This window comes from Aphelocoma coerulescens, chromosome 1 (genome assembly GCF_041296385.1).
Source record: "Aphelocoma coerulescens isolate FSJ_1873_10779 chromosome 1, UR_Acoe_1.0, whole genome shotgun sequence".
NCBI classification, from domain to species: domain Eukaryota; kingdom Metazoa; phylum Chordata; class Aves; order Passeriformes; family Corvidae; genus Aphelocoma; species Aphelocoma coerulescens.
This window is the reverse complement of record NC_091013.1, coordinates 78,098,133-78,116,632: the sequence shown is the minus strand read 5'-3', so window position 1 is coordinate 78,116,632 and position 18,500 is coordinate 78,098,133. Positions and strand designations below refer to the sequence as shown.

The 18,500-nt window shown below is 40.5% G+C and overlaps 1 protein-coding gene across 2 annotated transcripts in view; it reads left to right on the top strand.

The window, feature by feature from the left end:
- ELMOD1 (ELMO domain containing 1) overlaps positions 1-18,500 on the top strand; it is a 43,358-nt gene that overhangs the window by 2,589 nt on the left and 22,269 nt on the right. For both annotated transcript variants that reach the window (XM_069014453.1, XM_069014462.1), the window contains exon 2: positions 12,804-12,898. In XM_069014453.1, coding sequence (XP_068870554.1) covers positions 12,882-12,898 — 17 coding nt within the window. In that variant the 5' untranslated portion in view covers positions 12,804-12,881. The remainder of the gene's footprint in view (positions 1-12,803; positions 12,899-18,500) is intronic.

Below are 18,500 nucleotides of genomic sequence, written 5' to 3'. Positions count from 1 at the left end.
TGAAAAGTAAACTCTAGAGCAGGGCTTGCTGGAATGCTGAGAAGAAAGCCATGTGGTGAAATTCCAAACAGGAAAGAAGGATAAAGTTAAGAAAAATAAATTAAAAATGAGAGTGGTGTAAAGAGATGTGAAGAATGTTTGTGGTAGTTCAGGACTGTGACTATGGTTCAGGCTTAGCATCCTCAGCATCCATCTAACATGATACAGGCTTAGCCACGTAACTGAGCTCGAGTGCTGAGCTGTGCTGTACTGCAGGATTTGCCAAGCCTGAGACGGAGGTGGAAATTTTGCTTGTTCCTGCCAGGCAGAGGAAAGGGAAGTATGACAGCAGAAGGTGTGGGAGCAGCTTCCCGAGTCACTACTTAGTGGTACGTGGGACTGCGTGAGCATTCCTTTTCAAGGCAAAGCAAGCATTTTGGTGACAAATTGACCTGTCTGACTTTGCCTTGAGACAAATTATGGATATGTTTACACTAGTGATTTGGCTTGCATCCGGCTTAAGTATCTGACACATCCTCCAAAGACCTTCTCCGGTTGCCTTGCAGTGGTTCAGGTCTCAGAGCAGCCTGGCTGCAAGAGACCTGAACTCTCCCATTGAAACTACACCAGGACTTCTGCTTTGGGAGTGTTCCCATTCAATTACTGAGCCTTGCATGAAAGATATTAGTTTCTTTAAGGTACCTCTCAGCTGTAGTCTAGTGAACAGTTCTCATCCACTTTAGCATAAATCCAATAAAGAGCCCCACACCAACTTCATCAGCTTCAAATGTTTCTGGCAGTTTGTTCTGGAGTGCAGTATCCTACTCCTCTGCAAAATGTGAACAAACATTTCCCAGCTTTCTGTTACAGCTGAGAGGCCCTTCAAGAAGATAGTTTCTAGCCCTTACAGTAGTTATAGTACCTGAGTGAAATGGAGGGATTTGGCATAGTGTTTTTACCTCATCCTATTCTGTCTGCAGATCTGCAGACTGAGCACTCCTTTCTGGTTCAGACTGATACAGCCACAGACGTCAAAAGGAACCTGGGGAACAGGAGTAATATAGCAGGTATGAAGACTGGAATTGAAAACAATTAACAGTATAAGCAGGTGAAATTGCAACTTGTTAGAGAAAGGTTAGGAGGTGCAGTATACTGTGGTCCTCAGGACTGTGTCCATAGCAAGCTATGTGCCTGTGAGTTCTTCCTTCTCTTGTAGGAAATTACTTCACAGGCATTTTTAGTCTAAATATAGTTGCCTACCCTCATGTTTTTGAAGCAAATCTCCCAGCTTCTTCACCTTTCTTTGTGGGCTCATCTTGGAGCACCTGAAAATAAGTAGGTGGAAATGTTTTGGGAGCACACCAACTGCAACCTGGCATTCAGCACCAGGGACCAGGCTGGGGCTACTCCAGCATCTGCATAAGGTGCTTTGTTTAAAAACAAACAGCTTCTCCCCATCCTATGTAGTTTCAATTTCAAGTGCTTGGCAGCAGCATTTCTGTTGGTTGGTGCTCTGCACTGATGTAGCTGGAGCTTCTGTAGTAGCTATGTATTTTGCTTTTCCAGGGAAGGATACTCAGTTAAATTAAGGGACAAGACCAAAGCCAAAAGAATTGGTTATACAAAGTCCCATCTCCACAACTCTCTGTATCATCCTGCTACCTTTGCCATGGTTAACTAATGTTTTCTGAGGGTGCATTTGGAGGAAAGGCAGTTTCTGCAAAGAAGGCTTATTTAGGACTATGTATAGTTGGCTATCAATTTCACAGACATAGGAGTTATTCCTTTATATATATATACCATCTGCCATTTAAGCCCATATTTTATGTCTGTGCCCATGTCTTGTCTGCCAAAAATGAATCAGTAAGTTTCCTAGGACCCCAAAATTGATACTATTGGGAATTGCTCAGTTGAGCAAGGGCTTCTGTGCCTAGTTACAGATTGCACTAATAATGAGCAGAAGCTTTCCAATTTTTTTTTTTTTTTTTTTTTTTTTTTAGTATTCTTATTCATATATTTGAAAAATAGAATTAAATCCCTACCTTTTATTGTCTTCCAGGATGACTTGGGTGTTGAGACTTGTCCATGGTGTAGCAACAGTTTGTTACTACACCAATAATACTTTCACAGTCATGTGGGTGTGTAGGTGATAAAAGTTGGGTCCCTTAGTACAAAGCTGTCCTGTGGTCATGGAAACTATAGTCCTCTTCTGGCAGGCAGTTATAAGAGCAAGTCTCTTACTCCTTCTCCCACTCTGCTCTCACAAAGCTATATCCATATCAACATTGGCTTGGATGTGTGCCATCAAACAGGTTGTTCCTCTGAAGCACTAAAATCAATGTGGAGTTTGTCAGTTTTGGACTTGCTAGGCCCTCATGCTGTCAGTGTTAAAGCAGCCTGAGGAGAACAGATGGGCTGAAGGAGGAAAAAAGGAGTTCTTGCTGAACTGAGTGAGCAAGGGAAAGAAATGGTGGTGCTCCCAGAAGATGACATGGAAAGCAGGACATACCATAAGCACAAATTAGGAGAATGCCACACAACCTACTCCCAACTTTTTCAAGTAGGACTACAACAATATCTCCAATGGTCTGAGATAGTCATGTTCTTCTTTGAATGTCCTTTGTCCTGACCAACAGGTGCTATGTTGGTATAGGTTACCATCTCAAGGATAAGATCAGTTCATATTACTGAATTATTGTGGGTGTATCTGCTGCAAGGATTCTGGAAACTTGTTTAATTTATTTCCTTTTACAAGCTTTTCTATCACTTTACACTTATGAGGTAAAGAGTAAGACTATAAAAAATAAAAGTGTGCCCACTTTTCTAAGTAGAAAGAGACTCTGAAGGAAGAAGATTTTCAGTGTTGCAGTGTGTTAGGAGTAAATGCTTTATGGCAATCCTGTCAATCATCCTGTGCTAGTCTATATTCCTTTCTGCTCCACTTCGTTCCTCTTCCCTTGGTAATGTTGTTGTAGGAACAGTTTTCAATGGTCTTCATGTTTCTTCTTTGTCTTTTCTTTCCACGTTGTCTTCTCCCTTCTTTCCAGTTTTCTACTTCAAATCTTTGCCAGCATCCTTTTCTGTCTAAGACTGGGCACCTAAAAGAAAGTAAAGGTCTGGTTGAACCAAGCAGGAAGTGATAGAGGGAAGAAGAGCACCACAGCACCTTGCACTTCCCTTGTCACTCAGGTTTTTTTCCTAGTTGATTGAGAAAATACATTTTGTCCAATTGCCACATAAGACTGGTTCCTATGCCATGCTTGAAAGTGTGTTTCATAAGTCTTGCTTACCAGCTGGTGTAAGTTCATTGACCTTCAAGCCATTCTTTCCATCTTTACCTTTTACCTCTTCATCACCTTTTGCTCTTACTTTGTCATGTTAGTGTGGTGTTTGTGTTTCTGTATCCCTCCTTTCTATGAATGTCCCTGTCAACAAACTCTATCATAGCTTTCTTTCTCCACTGCTTATACAAGCAGTGTTTGACTTGGATGCTACTTGGAGGTATCTTAAGCTACAGAAAGGTGAAGGGAGTCTTAGAGCAGTCATTTTTACAGTTCTTGTTAATGGAGATAAAAATTTGGTAAAATACTTGTGACTCTTCCAAGTTGAACTGATAGTTGCTTGTGCATAGGCCTGTCTGGACAACAGATTTGGATAGATGCCCTAGAGTGATTTTGTTTTGTTTTGTTTTGGTTTTTTTGGTTTTTTTTACGGTGTTGCCAGTCAAAACTTTTCCCTAAAGAAGGGCTTAAACCTGGTTCAACCAGAACATGGAGTTTGCAATACATATTAAAGAAACTTAAGAAAACTTTCTGGTTTCTGTGATAAAATAGATTATTTCTTCCACTTCTCCTCACACAGACATTGGTAAAACTGGAGCAATCTACCCTGCATGTGTCCTTCTGGGCAGCAAATGCATAACCAGAGCTTCCAACAAGGTCATGTACTTGGAGTTGTCCTGATTTCCTACCTCCTGGGATGCAGAAAATCTCACTGAGCAGCAACCAGGAGATTAAATTGTAGACCATGAAGTTTGCAAAGTAACTTCATGGGATTTTAGATCCTCCCATCTACTGAATAAGTTTGTTCTTCATTTATTGTGGTCCCTCTGCAGGCTGCAAGAGTGCAGGCAGCAAACAGCTGGTGCATAATACTTCCTATAGGATGCTTATGGTTTCACAAGTGTGGTGCTCCATGACATCATCTAACTGGCTTAGTGCATGGGAGGTCATCATTCTTGAATCCCTTCTTAGTAAAAATGCAGACGGAAATGCAGAAACTCTCATGGATCCTACTTGCTCTACTCTTGCATGTCTGTCTCTCAGAGCTCTGTGGAAAAGTTGTCACTTCCATGCCAAAGTAACCCCAAATGATGGGAAAATGGCACTACATGGAGCAATTTTCTGTTAGATCATTATGATTTGTTTCTGATCTTCACCAGGTTCCTGGGTAAATAAATTGATTTATGCTCCTCTAGCCTGAAAGCTGAGTTTGGCTATTGTTCTGACACCTCTGGTATCCTTGTCTTAACTTTTTTGGAGGGAAAGGGTCAGTTAACAAACTAAATCTCAGTCCTTAGTTTTACATGCTTTCAGGCTGATACTTGACGTGAGGTTGTATTAATCTGATTGACAAGTTAGCTCTGCTTGGTCCCAGCAAATATAACAGACGTTGGAAAAGTAGGGGAGTGGATAGAACAAGAATCTCTGGTGTAAATCTATTGACATTGCAGATCTGTATGTAACCTGTTGATAGGATGATGTTTCTTCCCCACAAACTACTGTTTGTAAGGAATTGATAGGGCCGTAAAGCAAATCTAGACTTCAGTTTATTTTGATGGCAAGGGAATACTTCATCTTTGCATTTTAACTTGTACCCTCCACTCGTCTCTAGGCAATGGAGTGGAAACCAAGAAGGGATGGAGAGAAAAAGCACATCAGTCATTCACTTTTAGAAATAGTAATTTTGGGGTTTTTTTCCATGAAACTTCTGCAGTAATTAGTCTGGAAGGTAGCCAGGCAGCCTCTTTGGATTTTATGCACCTAACCTTGTATGATTTATTCTAAACTTGAAGGATTTTTGCTATGAAGTGTGATGTTTTATTTAGAACAGACTTCCTTGCAATACAAGCTGTTGTACAGTGTGTCTGGAAACAGAGCAAGTGGGCCAGAAACATCCCACTGCAAACCATGTAGACACACGTGAGCCACCCAGATGAAGCTGCTGTTCTCCTGGGTGAACTCATCAGTGGTCCAGTGACAATTCATGAGAAGTGACTAAAAATTATGCCTTTTTCTAATGTGTGAAGGAGGGCAGCAGAGGAAGTTGCTGTACATTGAAGATGGTTTTCAAGAATGAGACCTTCATTTTTAGCTGGTATATCATTTACTCAGTCCCCTTCTGGATAAAATACACTTTCTTCAATATGTAAAGTGAGCTTGTTAAGAATGAACACACTATAGACAGAGACAAGACTTGGGTACTTTAATTCCTGTTGAATTTAGGCATCTGATTACATTTCTGGAAGTTTGTGGTATTCTAGGTTGTGAAGAGCTTCCTCTATTTTTAAACTTTGTATATTATTAGAAATAGAATGTATCCAGCAAAGTCTTCACCAGTGACCTGAAGTGACTTCATACAGGTTTGTCCTCTGCATCTTTCAACCTTGTACTAGAGCAGAACTAATAGAAATTGGTAAAAGTAGATTATTGTCACAGTTCCATGTGCAAAGTGCATCGGTATGCATGAACATCTCCTTTGTTGTGTTTCTGGGATTTAGTTTGCTTTGAATAGTCAGGTAGAGAATCATTGCCTTTTTCTTTTGAAGGGCAGAGATTGACAATGAAAGGTGGAGATGCTTCTACTATGCTGAGTTTTGGTTTGGTGTTGTCTTCATCAAACTGTGGGTTATCACTGAGCAAAAATCTGCAGAGGAATTACAGCATGTACGCTGAACTGAGTGGTGTTAGAGGTAACTTGCCATGTGAGATTTGCGAAGTTAGTTTCCTTGAACCCAAATACAATCCTATGTGACTGTCTCTTATGAGACTTGTAAGACCCTCTTGATCTTTCCTTACATTGGTAATGCTTTTAAGAGGCAGTAATGGACTGAAATGCTAAGTTAGAACTACAAAATTAGAGACTTTCAAAGCACTGTTCTGTAGCTTGAGAGAAGCTGGGGGTTTTGTGCTCTCCGACTCCCCAACACTGCTGTGATTTCAACCTTTTATTCAGGGCTCTTTTTCTTTTTATTGCTTAATTGTGTGGTATGTGCTCATGCTCACAGGACTAAAGATCAGTTAAATTTTTCTTCATATCTAGCCTTGCCCTCACTCTCCTAGTGAAATACAGAAATGCAAAATGTCAGTGTGTGATGGTGATTAGAAGTGGGAAAATCTTATTACCTGTGACAGTGTGACTGAAGTCAAGTCTTGCTTATTAGTGTCATCAATCAAGTGTGACATTTTGTTCCAAGATTTTCTTCTAAAGAATGCTTGACGCTGACTACAGCCTCATCTTGGGCACATGGAAATGAAAATACCCCTCTCTACTGAGGTGGGAAACTGAGCTCACAGAGCCATTTCCCAGGATGTCCTCTGAGTTGGAGAGGTCTGAGCAGTGTTCTTGCTATAACATTCAAAGACCAATAAATGATTGTGCTGTAACTGAGATGGCTGAAGATCCTCTGTTTTTACTAGTTTGTTTAATACACTTGAAGTGACTTTTATGCCACTCTGTGAATGAATGCAAGATGGAAGATGCAAGTAGGTATGTGTCTATTCCATGGGATATCTGGATAAACAATGCTTGCTTAGAATTAGAGTGGCTTGCCAAACTGGGGTCCTAGAGTTGTTTGGGTTTTAATTTGTATTTGGTTTTTTTGTGTGTTGTGCTGATATTGGCATGACTCTTGCAGACTCTTGTTCTTGAATTGTAGGACCATAATAAGACTTGTTTATGGTAAAATTTCATGGTGGAGGCTTTTGATGGGAGTGGTGGTGAGAGATGAGAGAGGGAATGATTTTGTTCCATCCTAAAGCTAAGCTTGTTTCTTGGAAAACATTGCAAAGTATATAGGAATTTATTGAGAAGCAGGTTGCTCTCAAACTGATAAAATAGCAGGGACTTGGGCACCCTGTCAGCTGTATCTCTATAGCACCATAGTATTAAGGGTATTTGGATATAATGCAGGATGTTTGAGATCACCCCATGGGAGTGACTGTGGGGGAAGCAGAGAATCAAAGGCTGGAAGGGACCTCAGACTATCTCTGACCCAACTTCCTGCCCACAACAGGATCAGCTTTCAAGTCAGGCTTCTCAGAGCTTCATTCAGTTGGGGCTTGAAACCTCAAAGTCTCTCTGGGCAACCTGTGCCACTGTCTGACTGTCCTCTTGGGAAAAAATTTTTGCCTCGTATCCAGACTGAACCACTCCTGTTTAAGTTTTGCCTGTTGTTTTTCCCCTTCCTGTCTTGCACTGCTGTAAAGAGTCCATCTCTTGACCTTTCAGTGACATCCCTGTAGGCACTGGAGGTGCTGTTGTGCCCCTTCAAAGCTATCCCGGCCTGGAGCTGAACAAACTCATCTCCCCCAGCCTCACCCCCATCATCTCAGTGATCTCTGCTTAACTCTATTCAATTTATTGGTGTCTTTTGTGTATTGCTGGGGCCCGAAACTAGGCAGTGTCTAAATATGGCCCAGAGTGCTGCGTAGAGGAAGATAATCTCTTCCCTCAATCTACTTACTGGCTCTGCTTGTGTTTATGCAGCCCAGAGTGCTGTTGTCTGTCTTTGCATCCTGCTGGCTTCCAGCCAGCTTGCTATCCTCCAGGACCTCAAGGGACATTTCATAATGTGTATCAGCTATTCTTCCCCTTTCTAATTCTAGTTATCTCAGATTGATGTTCAAGACACAGAAGCACTAACATTCCCATCAGCAAAAGAAAAAGGAATACACAGTAGCAAAACACTTTCGGTGACATAAGGCTCAAGCCTATTGTCCCTCAGAAATAAGTAAATGTAGGCTTTTGAGGTGAATGAGGAGTAGATGCCAACCCAGGATACCACTGGAAAGAAAAGTGGCAACCTGAAATCGACTTCATGGTGGTGGCATTCAGAAGAAAGTACTTTAAAACTGCAACAACTGAACTTAAAAATAAATTACTTGGTTTGGGGGTTTTTTTGGTAATCTAATGATACATGTAAACAAAAGATATTATATTATATTATATTATATTATATTATATTATATTATATTATATTATATTATATTATATTATATTATATTATATTATATATATCCAGTGTTATATCCAGCCTGTTCACATTTATGTTTCTGATTTATTTTTTTCTTCAGCAAACCTAATCTTTCTTTATAATTGGAATATACGTTTTAAAGTGTTTGCAATATACCAGGTTGCAAATACCCATTAGCTTGCAAAACAAAAATTGTGAAGGAAACTACCTTGGGTTTATATTTTACTCTGAAAGTATGGTGCTTTATATTAAATAACACAACTTTTCCCTGCAGCTGTATCTGCAGTTTTATTGAAGACAAACAAAACAAAGCCTCAGCTTTAGATAAAGAAGTGATGTTTAAGGCTTACTCTTGATTTCTTTAAGCCTCCAGCAACTGTTAACCTTTCAGATTGAAGCATGTCTTGCTATACTACTAAAAAGATCATAGAGTCACAAGAAATTCAAATAGTTGGTGTTTATTTAAGGAAAGCTTGTTTTGTATTTTCAGACAGATCTTGCAAGAGGTCTTTTGCTATTCTATGTGATTATAGTAGTACTGCTTTTCTTCCAAGAAAAGCTGTGGTTAGTTTTAGGAGGGGAAACTGCTGTCTAGTTTAAAATAAAGTAGATGAAACAATTGGCAATGGATGGGTACGTGGGTGTGTTGTTGGAGGGAGTAGGAAGCTGCTTTGTGGAAGTGATGTGGTATGGGATAAAATCCTGCAAGCTGAGAACTTGAGCATATGGGAAATCCAAACTTGATCCTCACCCCATCATTCTCAATATAGAGGCTTAGAACATGAATGAGTCTCTTCCTGTCAAAGAGCATTCAAAGGTGCCCTTCAAACATTGAGTCTAGAGGCTTCTGTAGTTGTAGGTTCAATTAACTTCTATGAAGTTAATGGAAAATTGCTAACAAAGTCAAATCTACTTGTCTTTAGACTTATTTCAGCCACATGACTTAAAATCAGGGAAGGCTGACAAACTGACCACAGAAGAAGAGAAGTATCTTGAGGGTTCCTTAGTGAGAAACTGTGTGTACAGCATGAAGCTGGAACATTTTCTTAAGCCGTAAAACAACCCACAACTACAAGTTCACATGAGTGAAACCATGTAAAAGCACAAACTCAAGCTCTGAGCAGTGGGTGGATGCTGTGGCCAACTGGCTGCTCCCCAGCACTTGCTGTCTCTGGGTGTCCTGCTGTTGAGTCTTCAGAATTTTGTATTTCAGTCTCTCCAAATCCATAACTGCTGTCAGCTTCTCAACTGAATTGTACAATTGTTGTGCCCTTTCTTTCAGCAAACTCATAAACATTTATTAACAAGATTATCGCTTGGTGATGAGAATCTTTTTTCTCATGTGTCTTTCTTTCCTACAAGTGGACCTTGAAAGCCTTCCTGATCTGCAGACATCCAACTTGCTGAGGAAGGTCTTTCTTAAAGAAAACAGGAGGCTGGAAGTCAAGTCCTTCTCCCTGAATAAAAATGAATGTGTGGCTCTTTGGTTTGGGTTGGGTTTTTTCTAAGCACACTTAATGGCAAGTGAGTTTTTGGGTAAATTCTGAATTGCTGATAGAACATACCATTCTAAGCCAGGGCTGTTCTTCCTGTTCACTGAGATGCTATAACAACCTCACTGGAAGTAAAGTTTCATCTATGAGAAGTCTATTACATTTTGAGATAAAAAGACATTGGCAGAAATTAGGTCTTCTGGATTAACAGGTTTATGAATAGTTGAACTTAGCTGTAAATTGTAGTAACAATCTTTTTAAAGAGTTTAAATACCGTTTTCTTCACAGAAAATCTTTACTGAACTCCAGTAGAGGATCACTTAAGGAGGTATATGGAAATAGAGAATGCTGCCCTCCAGTCCTACTTGTTTAAAGATGACTGTAAATTCTCAACTTCTGATTCAGCTTCTCAGTCTAGCCTGGATGTAAATAACTCAATGCCATGTGTATGTGTGTGTTCACAGAAGTGAATTGTTGCAAGAACTGTAGAGCATGGCATTGCTTTCTATCTCTGTACTTAGCAGATGACAGCATTTAGAAAGGCTGTGTTCCACACACAAAAATTAAACTTTTTACCTTATGAACCAAGACAGCAGCATAGATACCCTGTACTTTTGTTTGAGCTGGAAGTCTTGCCTCTAGATCTTGAAGCCCTCTTGTTAACAGTCAGGTGGAAGTTGATTGCTTTGTGCCCCTGTGGAGGAAACTGCTTTTGAGGCCATGGCCTTCCTATGGACCCAGTTATTAGCTGGGACTGTACTGTAGGGAGTTGATAGGCTGTTGAACTTGCAGGGTGAACACTTTCTCTCCAAGCTGAAGGGCTTTGATATTGACTTCTATGGCATCAGGTCTTCAGCTGTAAAGTTTCTTTCTGTAGACTTCCCCACATACATTTTAATTAAAAGGGAGAGAGCAAGGAAAATTTATTCTTGTAATTTCAAGTGTGGGCTTTTGAAGACATCCAAAATAGGCACTTTTAACCACTTGTCATGCTTGTTGTGTCACTTAGCTTTTCTTTTTTTTTTCAATCAACTACCTTCCTTTGAGTTTAGCTTTTTGCATAGAAGACGAGGGTCTCTGAAGAGCTACAGAGATGCTCTAATTTTTAATAAGCATTCAAAACAAATTTATAATTTATAATTGTCTGTACCTGGTAACTATTCTTGAAGAGATAGTATCTTGAAGCTCCTACCATGCCATGCTTGTATGAGCCATTTCTGGAGGTGCAAGAAGTGGAACTTCTCTTCCTTCCCTTTAAAGCAGTAATAACAAAGCAGCATAATTTTCAGCAAGGACCTTGGTCAGAATCAAGAAGGAGCTGACCTCAGAAGCTGAGACTAGCATTTTTAAAGGGGGTTGTTTTGACAGCTTCTGGCACTTCTGGTGTGTTCCGTACACTGATGCCCTTATGGGTCAAATTTTGTGGTGGAGCTTCCTTTGTTCAAGTTGATGTTAAAACGCTGAGACTCAGCTGTGAGAATCTTTCACAAACTGTATCTTTTAAACAGCAAATTATTAGACTGGAGAAGGGGAGCAGGTTACATCCCCTCCAGTTTTTGCCTATCTCCTGTGCTCGCTGCCGTAGAAGACCTATCAAAAGCTATAGCAGGAAGTGTTTGGATCCTGCCTCTTGTGTTCATTAATGAACAAGAGTTAGCATCTCTCTGCCCTTGCAAGCAGGTGTCACTGCAGCCAGCACCAATTACAGCTGTATTCAGGGGACAGCAACATGATTCAGCCAGTCAAAAACAATATAAATGAAGGAAGCTTTCACAGTTCAGGGATTATATATTTTTAGCAAGCTGTATGTGATGTAACCCAACAAGATAGCTGTATTTTTCTGAACTTAAATGCTTGTTCTGTTCCTGTCAGCAGGCAATAGCACAATATAAAACTTGCAAGTTACAAAGAGGAAAGAATATGAGAACATGGTAGGGCAAGAAGATTTTTATTCTATCAGTGCTGATACATCCTGCAGAAGAAAATAGGTTTGAGTTTCTCTAGATTTATAAATTTGTGACAAAAGAAGTCAGACTTCTTAAGGCCTTCAGCACTTTTCAACATGCAGTGCTAAGGAAAAATGGGGTCTTAAATGATTTCTTAGTGAAAGAACTTTTATTCAGGCCTTTGTGTGTGGTTTGTACTAGTACAGAGCTCGAAAGCATGGTCTTGTTCCCTTTAAGTGTTGGATTAAGTTGTCCCAGTAGCAAACGTGTAGCAGTGTCCCATTTTCTGGCAGCAAGTAAAAAAGTTTTAATGCCTTTTACAGGACATGAAGTACAGTAATTTGAAAAGTCTGCATCTTTTAGTCAAATACCACTTGTATGTGAATACTTAATTTTAGAAACTTAAAGTAAAGAGGTGGTGACTGTGGAGAGTCTACAGTACATAGGCAGGGTTATATTTATGAAATTTCTTCACGAATTCTTCCTGTTCTCCTCTGCTGGAACTCTCATGAACATTAATGAACATTAACTGTAGGACACTAGATCACAGAACCAATGGGCAGCCTGGTCAACTGTATTTTAAGAACTCTGAATTCAAGAAGTGTTTGGGCAACACTCTCAGGCATGTGGGGTGACTCTTGGGGTGTCCTGAGCAGGGCCAGGAGTTAGACCCGATAATCCTTCTAGGTCCCTTCCAACTCTGCATATTTTACTGTTCTGTGGTATGTAGCATGCAAATTATGGTGAAGAGAGGACTTCCAACAGCAGAGTGAGCTGAATGTCTCTTGAAGCTGCCGCTTGGGAGCTGCTGTGAACCAGACAGGTGTTCAAAGAACACAAGTGTTTGAAAATGTCTAGGTACTTCTTCAAGCCTTCTCACTTACTTCTGTATTCTCATTCAAGTTTTTTACTTCTCTGAAAAAACACACAGGTAGTGTAGTCTGGTCAAAGTATGTGCTCAGGCTGAAGTGTGAACACTTTATTTTTCATTTTGTTTTTATTTACATGAGATTTTTTCGTAACGTATTTCCCTTGTATTTCCGTAGATGTTTGTTTCAAGAGTAATTTTTAAAAACTGAAGTATCCCTCTTTTTTTCTATCAGTAAATAAGTCTCAATTCTATTTCTACAGCACTAATATCACCTGTGAAGAAGAGGTCATCAGTGATCAATATATTACAGCTCTAGCAACACCAACCAAACCATCACCATGAAACACTTCCTGAGGTAACTGTTCTGTATTTTCTCAAAAGTGTTGAATTATCCTAATTACTTTTATGCTGCAGTGAGCTAAGTGGTTTAGCTGTTACAAGTATTACAGAAGGTGTAAACTAGTTTATACTAGATTGCTTCCCATTCACCTAGATTTCACTATTTAATTAAAGCTATTTTAATTTAAATTTTCCTTTGCAGTTCTTTATAGAAGCAAAGAATGTAGGAACTGTCTTGTGGGATTGGAGCAGTGATGTATAAAATCAGTAGTGCCTGATATGTCAGGGGAAAATAGAAGAAATAGTAATATAGAGCAGAGCTTGAAAAACATTGGGTTTTTTCCTTCCTGCTCTTGTCCACTGTCTGGATTTTTGGAGTGTTGTTTGTGAAAGCAGAGAAGCTTGCTGAAGTTATGCAAGTGTTTTTGAAGCTGATCATGTTCAATTTGCAGGAGAAATGTTAATTACTTGCTCCTATATATGGGTTGCAGTTGTTTCCCTATAAACCAGGGACAGAATGGGGGACTTGCAGACAACAGATGTAGGTGCAGAAAGCCCATGTTGCATTTGTTCTGTAGTTAGTGGAGGCATTTGAACACTTCTCAAAACTAATACAGATCAAGAGCTTGATTTGTGTATAAACCAAAGAAATCATATTTCGTCTGTATGGGAGGAACCTTTTCAAGAGGACTGAAACATATGCTTCTGTATAGAGCATCTGTCACTATATTTTTCTCCCTTTTTAGACTGCTTGTAGGAAAGAATCTTACACACTATGCATATCAGCATCATTACCTTTAGGCTGATCATCTGTAATGGTTTTGTTGCCAAGACAGACATGGCTTAAGCATTTCTGTGGAGTGTTTGGGCCAGCTTCCTCAGATATCTTGAACCAGCTGCAAAAGGACTCTGTAAGCAGGACATAGACAGACCAAAAGTATAAAGCAATTATTTGTTTGGTAACATCCACAAAACATAGCCAAGGTTGAATTGAGCCTTAATTTAAACATTGGTGTGCTCACCACCTGATAGGCACCAGCCAGGAGGGAAAGAATTGACCCTTACAACTCTGTGCCCCAGGTCCTGGGTGGTCCCAGGTCTTCCACCAATTCCATTGGGGCTGGTCCAGTGACCTGAAAGTTCACAAATAGCCTGACTAACATCCCTTCACTGCTTTTTCCCTTTACAATTTTGTAATCTCATGTCAGAGCCTTTCTTCTGGAATCCTCCTAATTAATTCCTTCTCAACAGTCTTGTCTCTATAATTTTTACCTTTTTTCTCTGTACAGACTTGTTCAGCAGCCTGACCCAAGGTCACAAATTGATGCCATATGGGATTTGGTTCATGAGTCCTTCATAAAGTGGACTCTACCATCCTGTGAGAGGGGCTAGAACCTCTGGCTGGGATCACAGAGGGTGTTACATCTTGCCCCCATAATGGTCTGGTATTTTCTGAACATGAAGTAACTTTATTCTCTCCTGATGGAGAAGCTGAGTTGTTGACAAGTTTGAAGCTGCCAGCTCTCTTCCTGTTAAACTACTTGTTCTGCTCACCTTCAGCTCTCCTGGCCCCTTGATGATTTTTCCATGTTGGAGGAAGAGTGCTATTTTGACTATGTGGGCTCCTGAGGCTATCATGGAGAAACTACCCTCTACTTCTCTTCATGTTATTCCCAAAGTCAGTGAATCCTAAAAGATTTGAAAAGTCTTGGTGATGCTAGATTCTCTTAAATAGTCAAGGTGGATCTTCTGAAAAACAGTCACTTATCTAAACAGGACAGTCTAGGACTTTGTTATAGAAAGTCCAGTATTCCAAATGGTGAACAGAAAGTTGGATTAAGGGATGGGGGGGAGGAGAGTACAGAGTATCAAAAATATTAACACAATGTTGAAATAGAAAAGCTATTTCTGTTTGCTTACAAGCATCTGTATTCTCTTATATTATGTTAATCCTTTGACATGAACTGGTAAGGGTACAATCCTCCCCATATTTTGTAAATATAGAAGAAAAACAGAGAGATTAAGAAGCAAAAATCCTCCAAGAAAAGCACTTACTGGGGATAATGAGTTCTGCTCTATGTGTTGCAACCTGCAGTCACAGGTTTGTGTGATGGGGAATAAGGCAGTGAAGTGTGGAACTGCAGGGACATATATGTGCAAGACAAGGATACTAAGCCTTCCAGCTTGGAAATCAGTTGAAAAATAAACAAGTTAATGTATATTGTGTCCCCATGTTTGTCTGTTACCAGTAGCAGCACCACCTGGGAGCTTAAATCATCCTTAACTGTTTTTGAAGATCAAAAGCAGGGCTGAAACGTAGAATTCTGGTGGCAGGGACTGCTGAGTGGCACAGTGTTCTCCGTGTTGCACAACGTGGAACAGACCCCAGAGTAGCTGATGCTGATGGCATAGATTATCTCTGCGTTTAAAACCAATGAGTTAAGTCTGCACAAACTGCAAATCATTTTGTTGATTGCAACATGGAAAATGCCATAAAACAGATGGTGAGAGGAACAGGGCTTTCATCTCTGAAGTTATGATAACCTTGACTTTGCTTTCTAAATAGTGACAGTACTTTACCTGAAGCAACTTCGTGCAGCAGATACTCACCTGGAGACCCAAGGAGAACTTTAAAGAGTGGATTTCAAATCCATCTTGCTGTAAGTGTTTAGTGAGGTTGAGAGACAGCTCTGGAAATCATCAAGTCCTATCCCATCGCTCAAAGCAGGGTCAGCTATAGCAGGTTGCTCAGGGCTGCATCCAGACATTTTGAGCACCTCCAAGGATGGAGATTCTGCAGCCTACCTGAAAAACCGGTTCCATTTCTTTAGAATCATAGAATTTCTTAGGTTGGAAAAGACTTTTAAGATCATTCAATCCAACCATTAACTCAGCACAGTCAAGTCTGCCATTAAATCATGTCACCTGAATGCCACATCTATGCTTCCTTTAAATATCTCCAGGGATGGCAATTTCACCACCCCCCTGGGCAGCCTGTTCCAATGCTTGACAATTCTTTTTGTGAAGAAATTTTAAATAATTTTCAATCTAAACCTTCCCTGGCACAACATTAAGCTGTTTTCTCTTGTCTTGGGAGAACTACACCCTCCTTTCAGGTGGTTGTAGAGAGCAATGAGTTTCCCCCCCGAGCTTCTTTTCTCCAGGCTAAACACCCCCAGCTCCCTCAGCTGCTCCTCACAGCACTTGTGCTCCAGACCCTTCCCCAGCTCCGTTGCCCTTCTCTGGACACGCTCCAGCCCCTCAATGTCTTTCTGGCAGTGAGGGGCCCAGAACTGAGCACAGGATTGGAGGTGTGGCCTCAGCAGTGCCGAGTACAGGGGGACGGTCACTGCCCTGGTCCTGCTGGCCACACCATTGCTGATCCAGGTCAAGATGCCATTGGCCTTCTTGGGCACCTGGGCACAGCTGGATCATGTTCAGCTGCTGTTGACCAGCACTCCCAGGTCCTTTTCCACCAGGCAGCTTTCCAGCCACTCTTCCCCAGCCTGTAGCGCTGCCTGGGGTTGCTGTGACCCCAGTGCAGGACCTGGCACTTGGCCTTGTTGAACCTCACACAATTGGCCCTGGAGGGATCTACCTCTAACAGATCATCACTCCCACACAACTTGGTTGGAGAAGGAGTCTGTCTGTTAAACAGTCTAGTAGTTGGAGTAACTCTAAATCCCTAAATTTAGACTCTTATGCTCATATTTCCAATTCAAGGTGATGTCCAAATGAAAATAGCTGGTTTAGGTTTCTTTTCTTTTCCAGAAAGGAAACCGAAACCAGCTTGCTCTGATATGAATTATTTCTGACATCTGAAATATTACTTATGAAAAAATAAAGCTGTTTCTCAGTTAAATACTTAATCTTTCAGGGCTTTCTCTTTTTGTTGTAAAGGGGTTCTGAGGAATCTGTCAACAACACTTCTACTTTGACTGTAACTTATCTTTAACATTTGAAATAATAACTTGAAAAACCAACTCTAGTAGACCCTTCGGTTTTTTTCAGTAAATCCTAAAAATCTGACATCTTTTCTTGATCTACTGCAAAGCAGACTGTAAGCACTAGCAGATTTTAAGTGTACTGGAGTCATATCAGATAAAATGAAAATCAAATCAGCAAAGAGCGAGAACAGTGAATGTGTGGAAAGCTGCTGTTAAAATCTATTCTTCCGTCTTCCCCAGTTGCCACGGTGAGTTGCTCCCATGTCTAAATGGGGAGATAAGGTGCATTTCAGTTGTCAAGTCTGCCAAGGCACAGAATGAAAGCAATTTCTTGTGGTTTAAAGGAGGTAACAGCAGGTCTGACTATGGCAGAAATGGTGACTGGTACCTCACTTCTTGGTTGACCTTGTATACACATTGTAAATTATGCACATAAACCAAAGATAGTCAAGTTAATGAGCTCCTAACAGGGTTGTATCACTTGCTTACTCACCCATTTGGACAACTTATCAGCCATGACTCGTGTGTTCTTGACTTCTCAAACTGTAATCAGAATTCTCAGAAAGGAAATACTCATGTGTACTGTACTCTCTTCTGAGATGAGTATGTCCTTCAGGAAAAATAACAATCTTTAGTATCCATAGGACCTAAAACAGGACACAGAGGAAAGAAAATAATGTGTAAGTATGCTCAGTGACTTGTGAGTTTCGTTTCATTCTTTTAAAAGAGGGGCTTTGGGGGTGTGCGTTTTTTTGGTTTGGTTTGGGGTTGGTTTGGGGTTTGTTTTGTGTTTGGGGTTTTTCTGGTAGGGGTGGCTTTTTGGTTTGGGGTTTTTCTTGTTTTAGGGGTTTGCTTGCTTTCCCCCCAGTTTTAAGTCCAGTAACTAGCATTGAGTATCTAGTTGAAATTTTCATTTTATCCAGAGTACCTATGTTTGTTACTAGCTCTGAAAATTCTGAAATTCTGAAATTACTGGGAGGGAATAAGCACCTTTTATTTTATTGGTTTCAAAAATGTTGCACAGTAATTGATCCCTACATCCCTTCAGGAAGTACTTTGTGTTGCATTTTACATACACCTTGCTGTTTAGGTGAACAGATCACACAGGAAAGAGCTTCACAGAAATTTTAGGCAACTTTGGAAAGTTTTGTTCAATTTTGCTTCTGACAGTTTATCATGGAGAAGGTTGTTTAGAGCCAGTCACCTTTAAATAAAAAACCAGTTTCCATGAAAACATGATGTCATACTGTCATTGGAGAGATATGTAAGTTCCAACAGCCATCTCATGGGCCATTTCCATCACACTGTCCCAGCATCAGCTGGACCAGTGGAGGGCAAACCTGGAAATCCCTTGTTAAAACCACTCATGTCCTTCCCTTTGCAGTGTTGGGGTGCGAAACAACATGCTCAGAGCTCTCTGCTGGTCGCTGCCACATGCTTGCTTTCCCCAGGCAGAGCAGCACATGCTGTGGAAAATAGAAGTACTGTCACTGCTGCAGCAGTACTCTTATTTTGTGCTGGTTTTGGCTCTAAATTGCTCTGTGTCTTGCAAGGATCTGAACAATTGTAGAAACCCCTTTCTTTGTCCTTTTCAACATGGAAGAGGGCTCTCCAGAATCTCTTCTGAGCCCCATTATTGCTGATAGAGATTGTTTGCTTGATTGGGTTTGT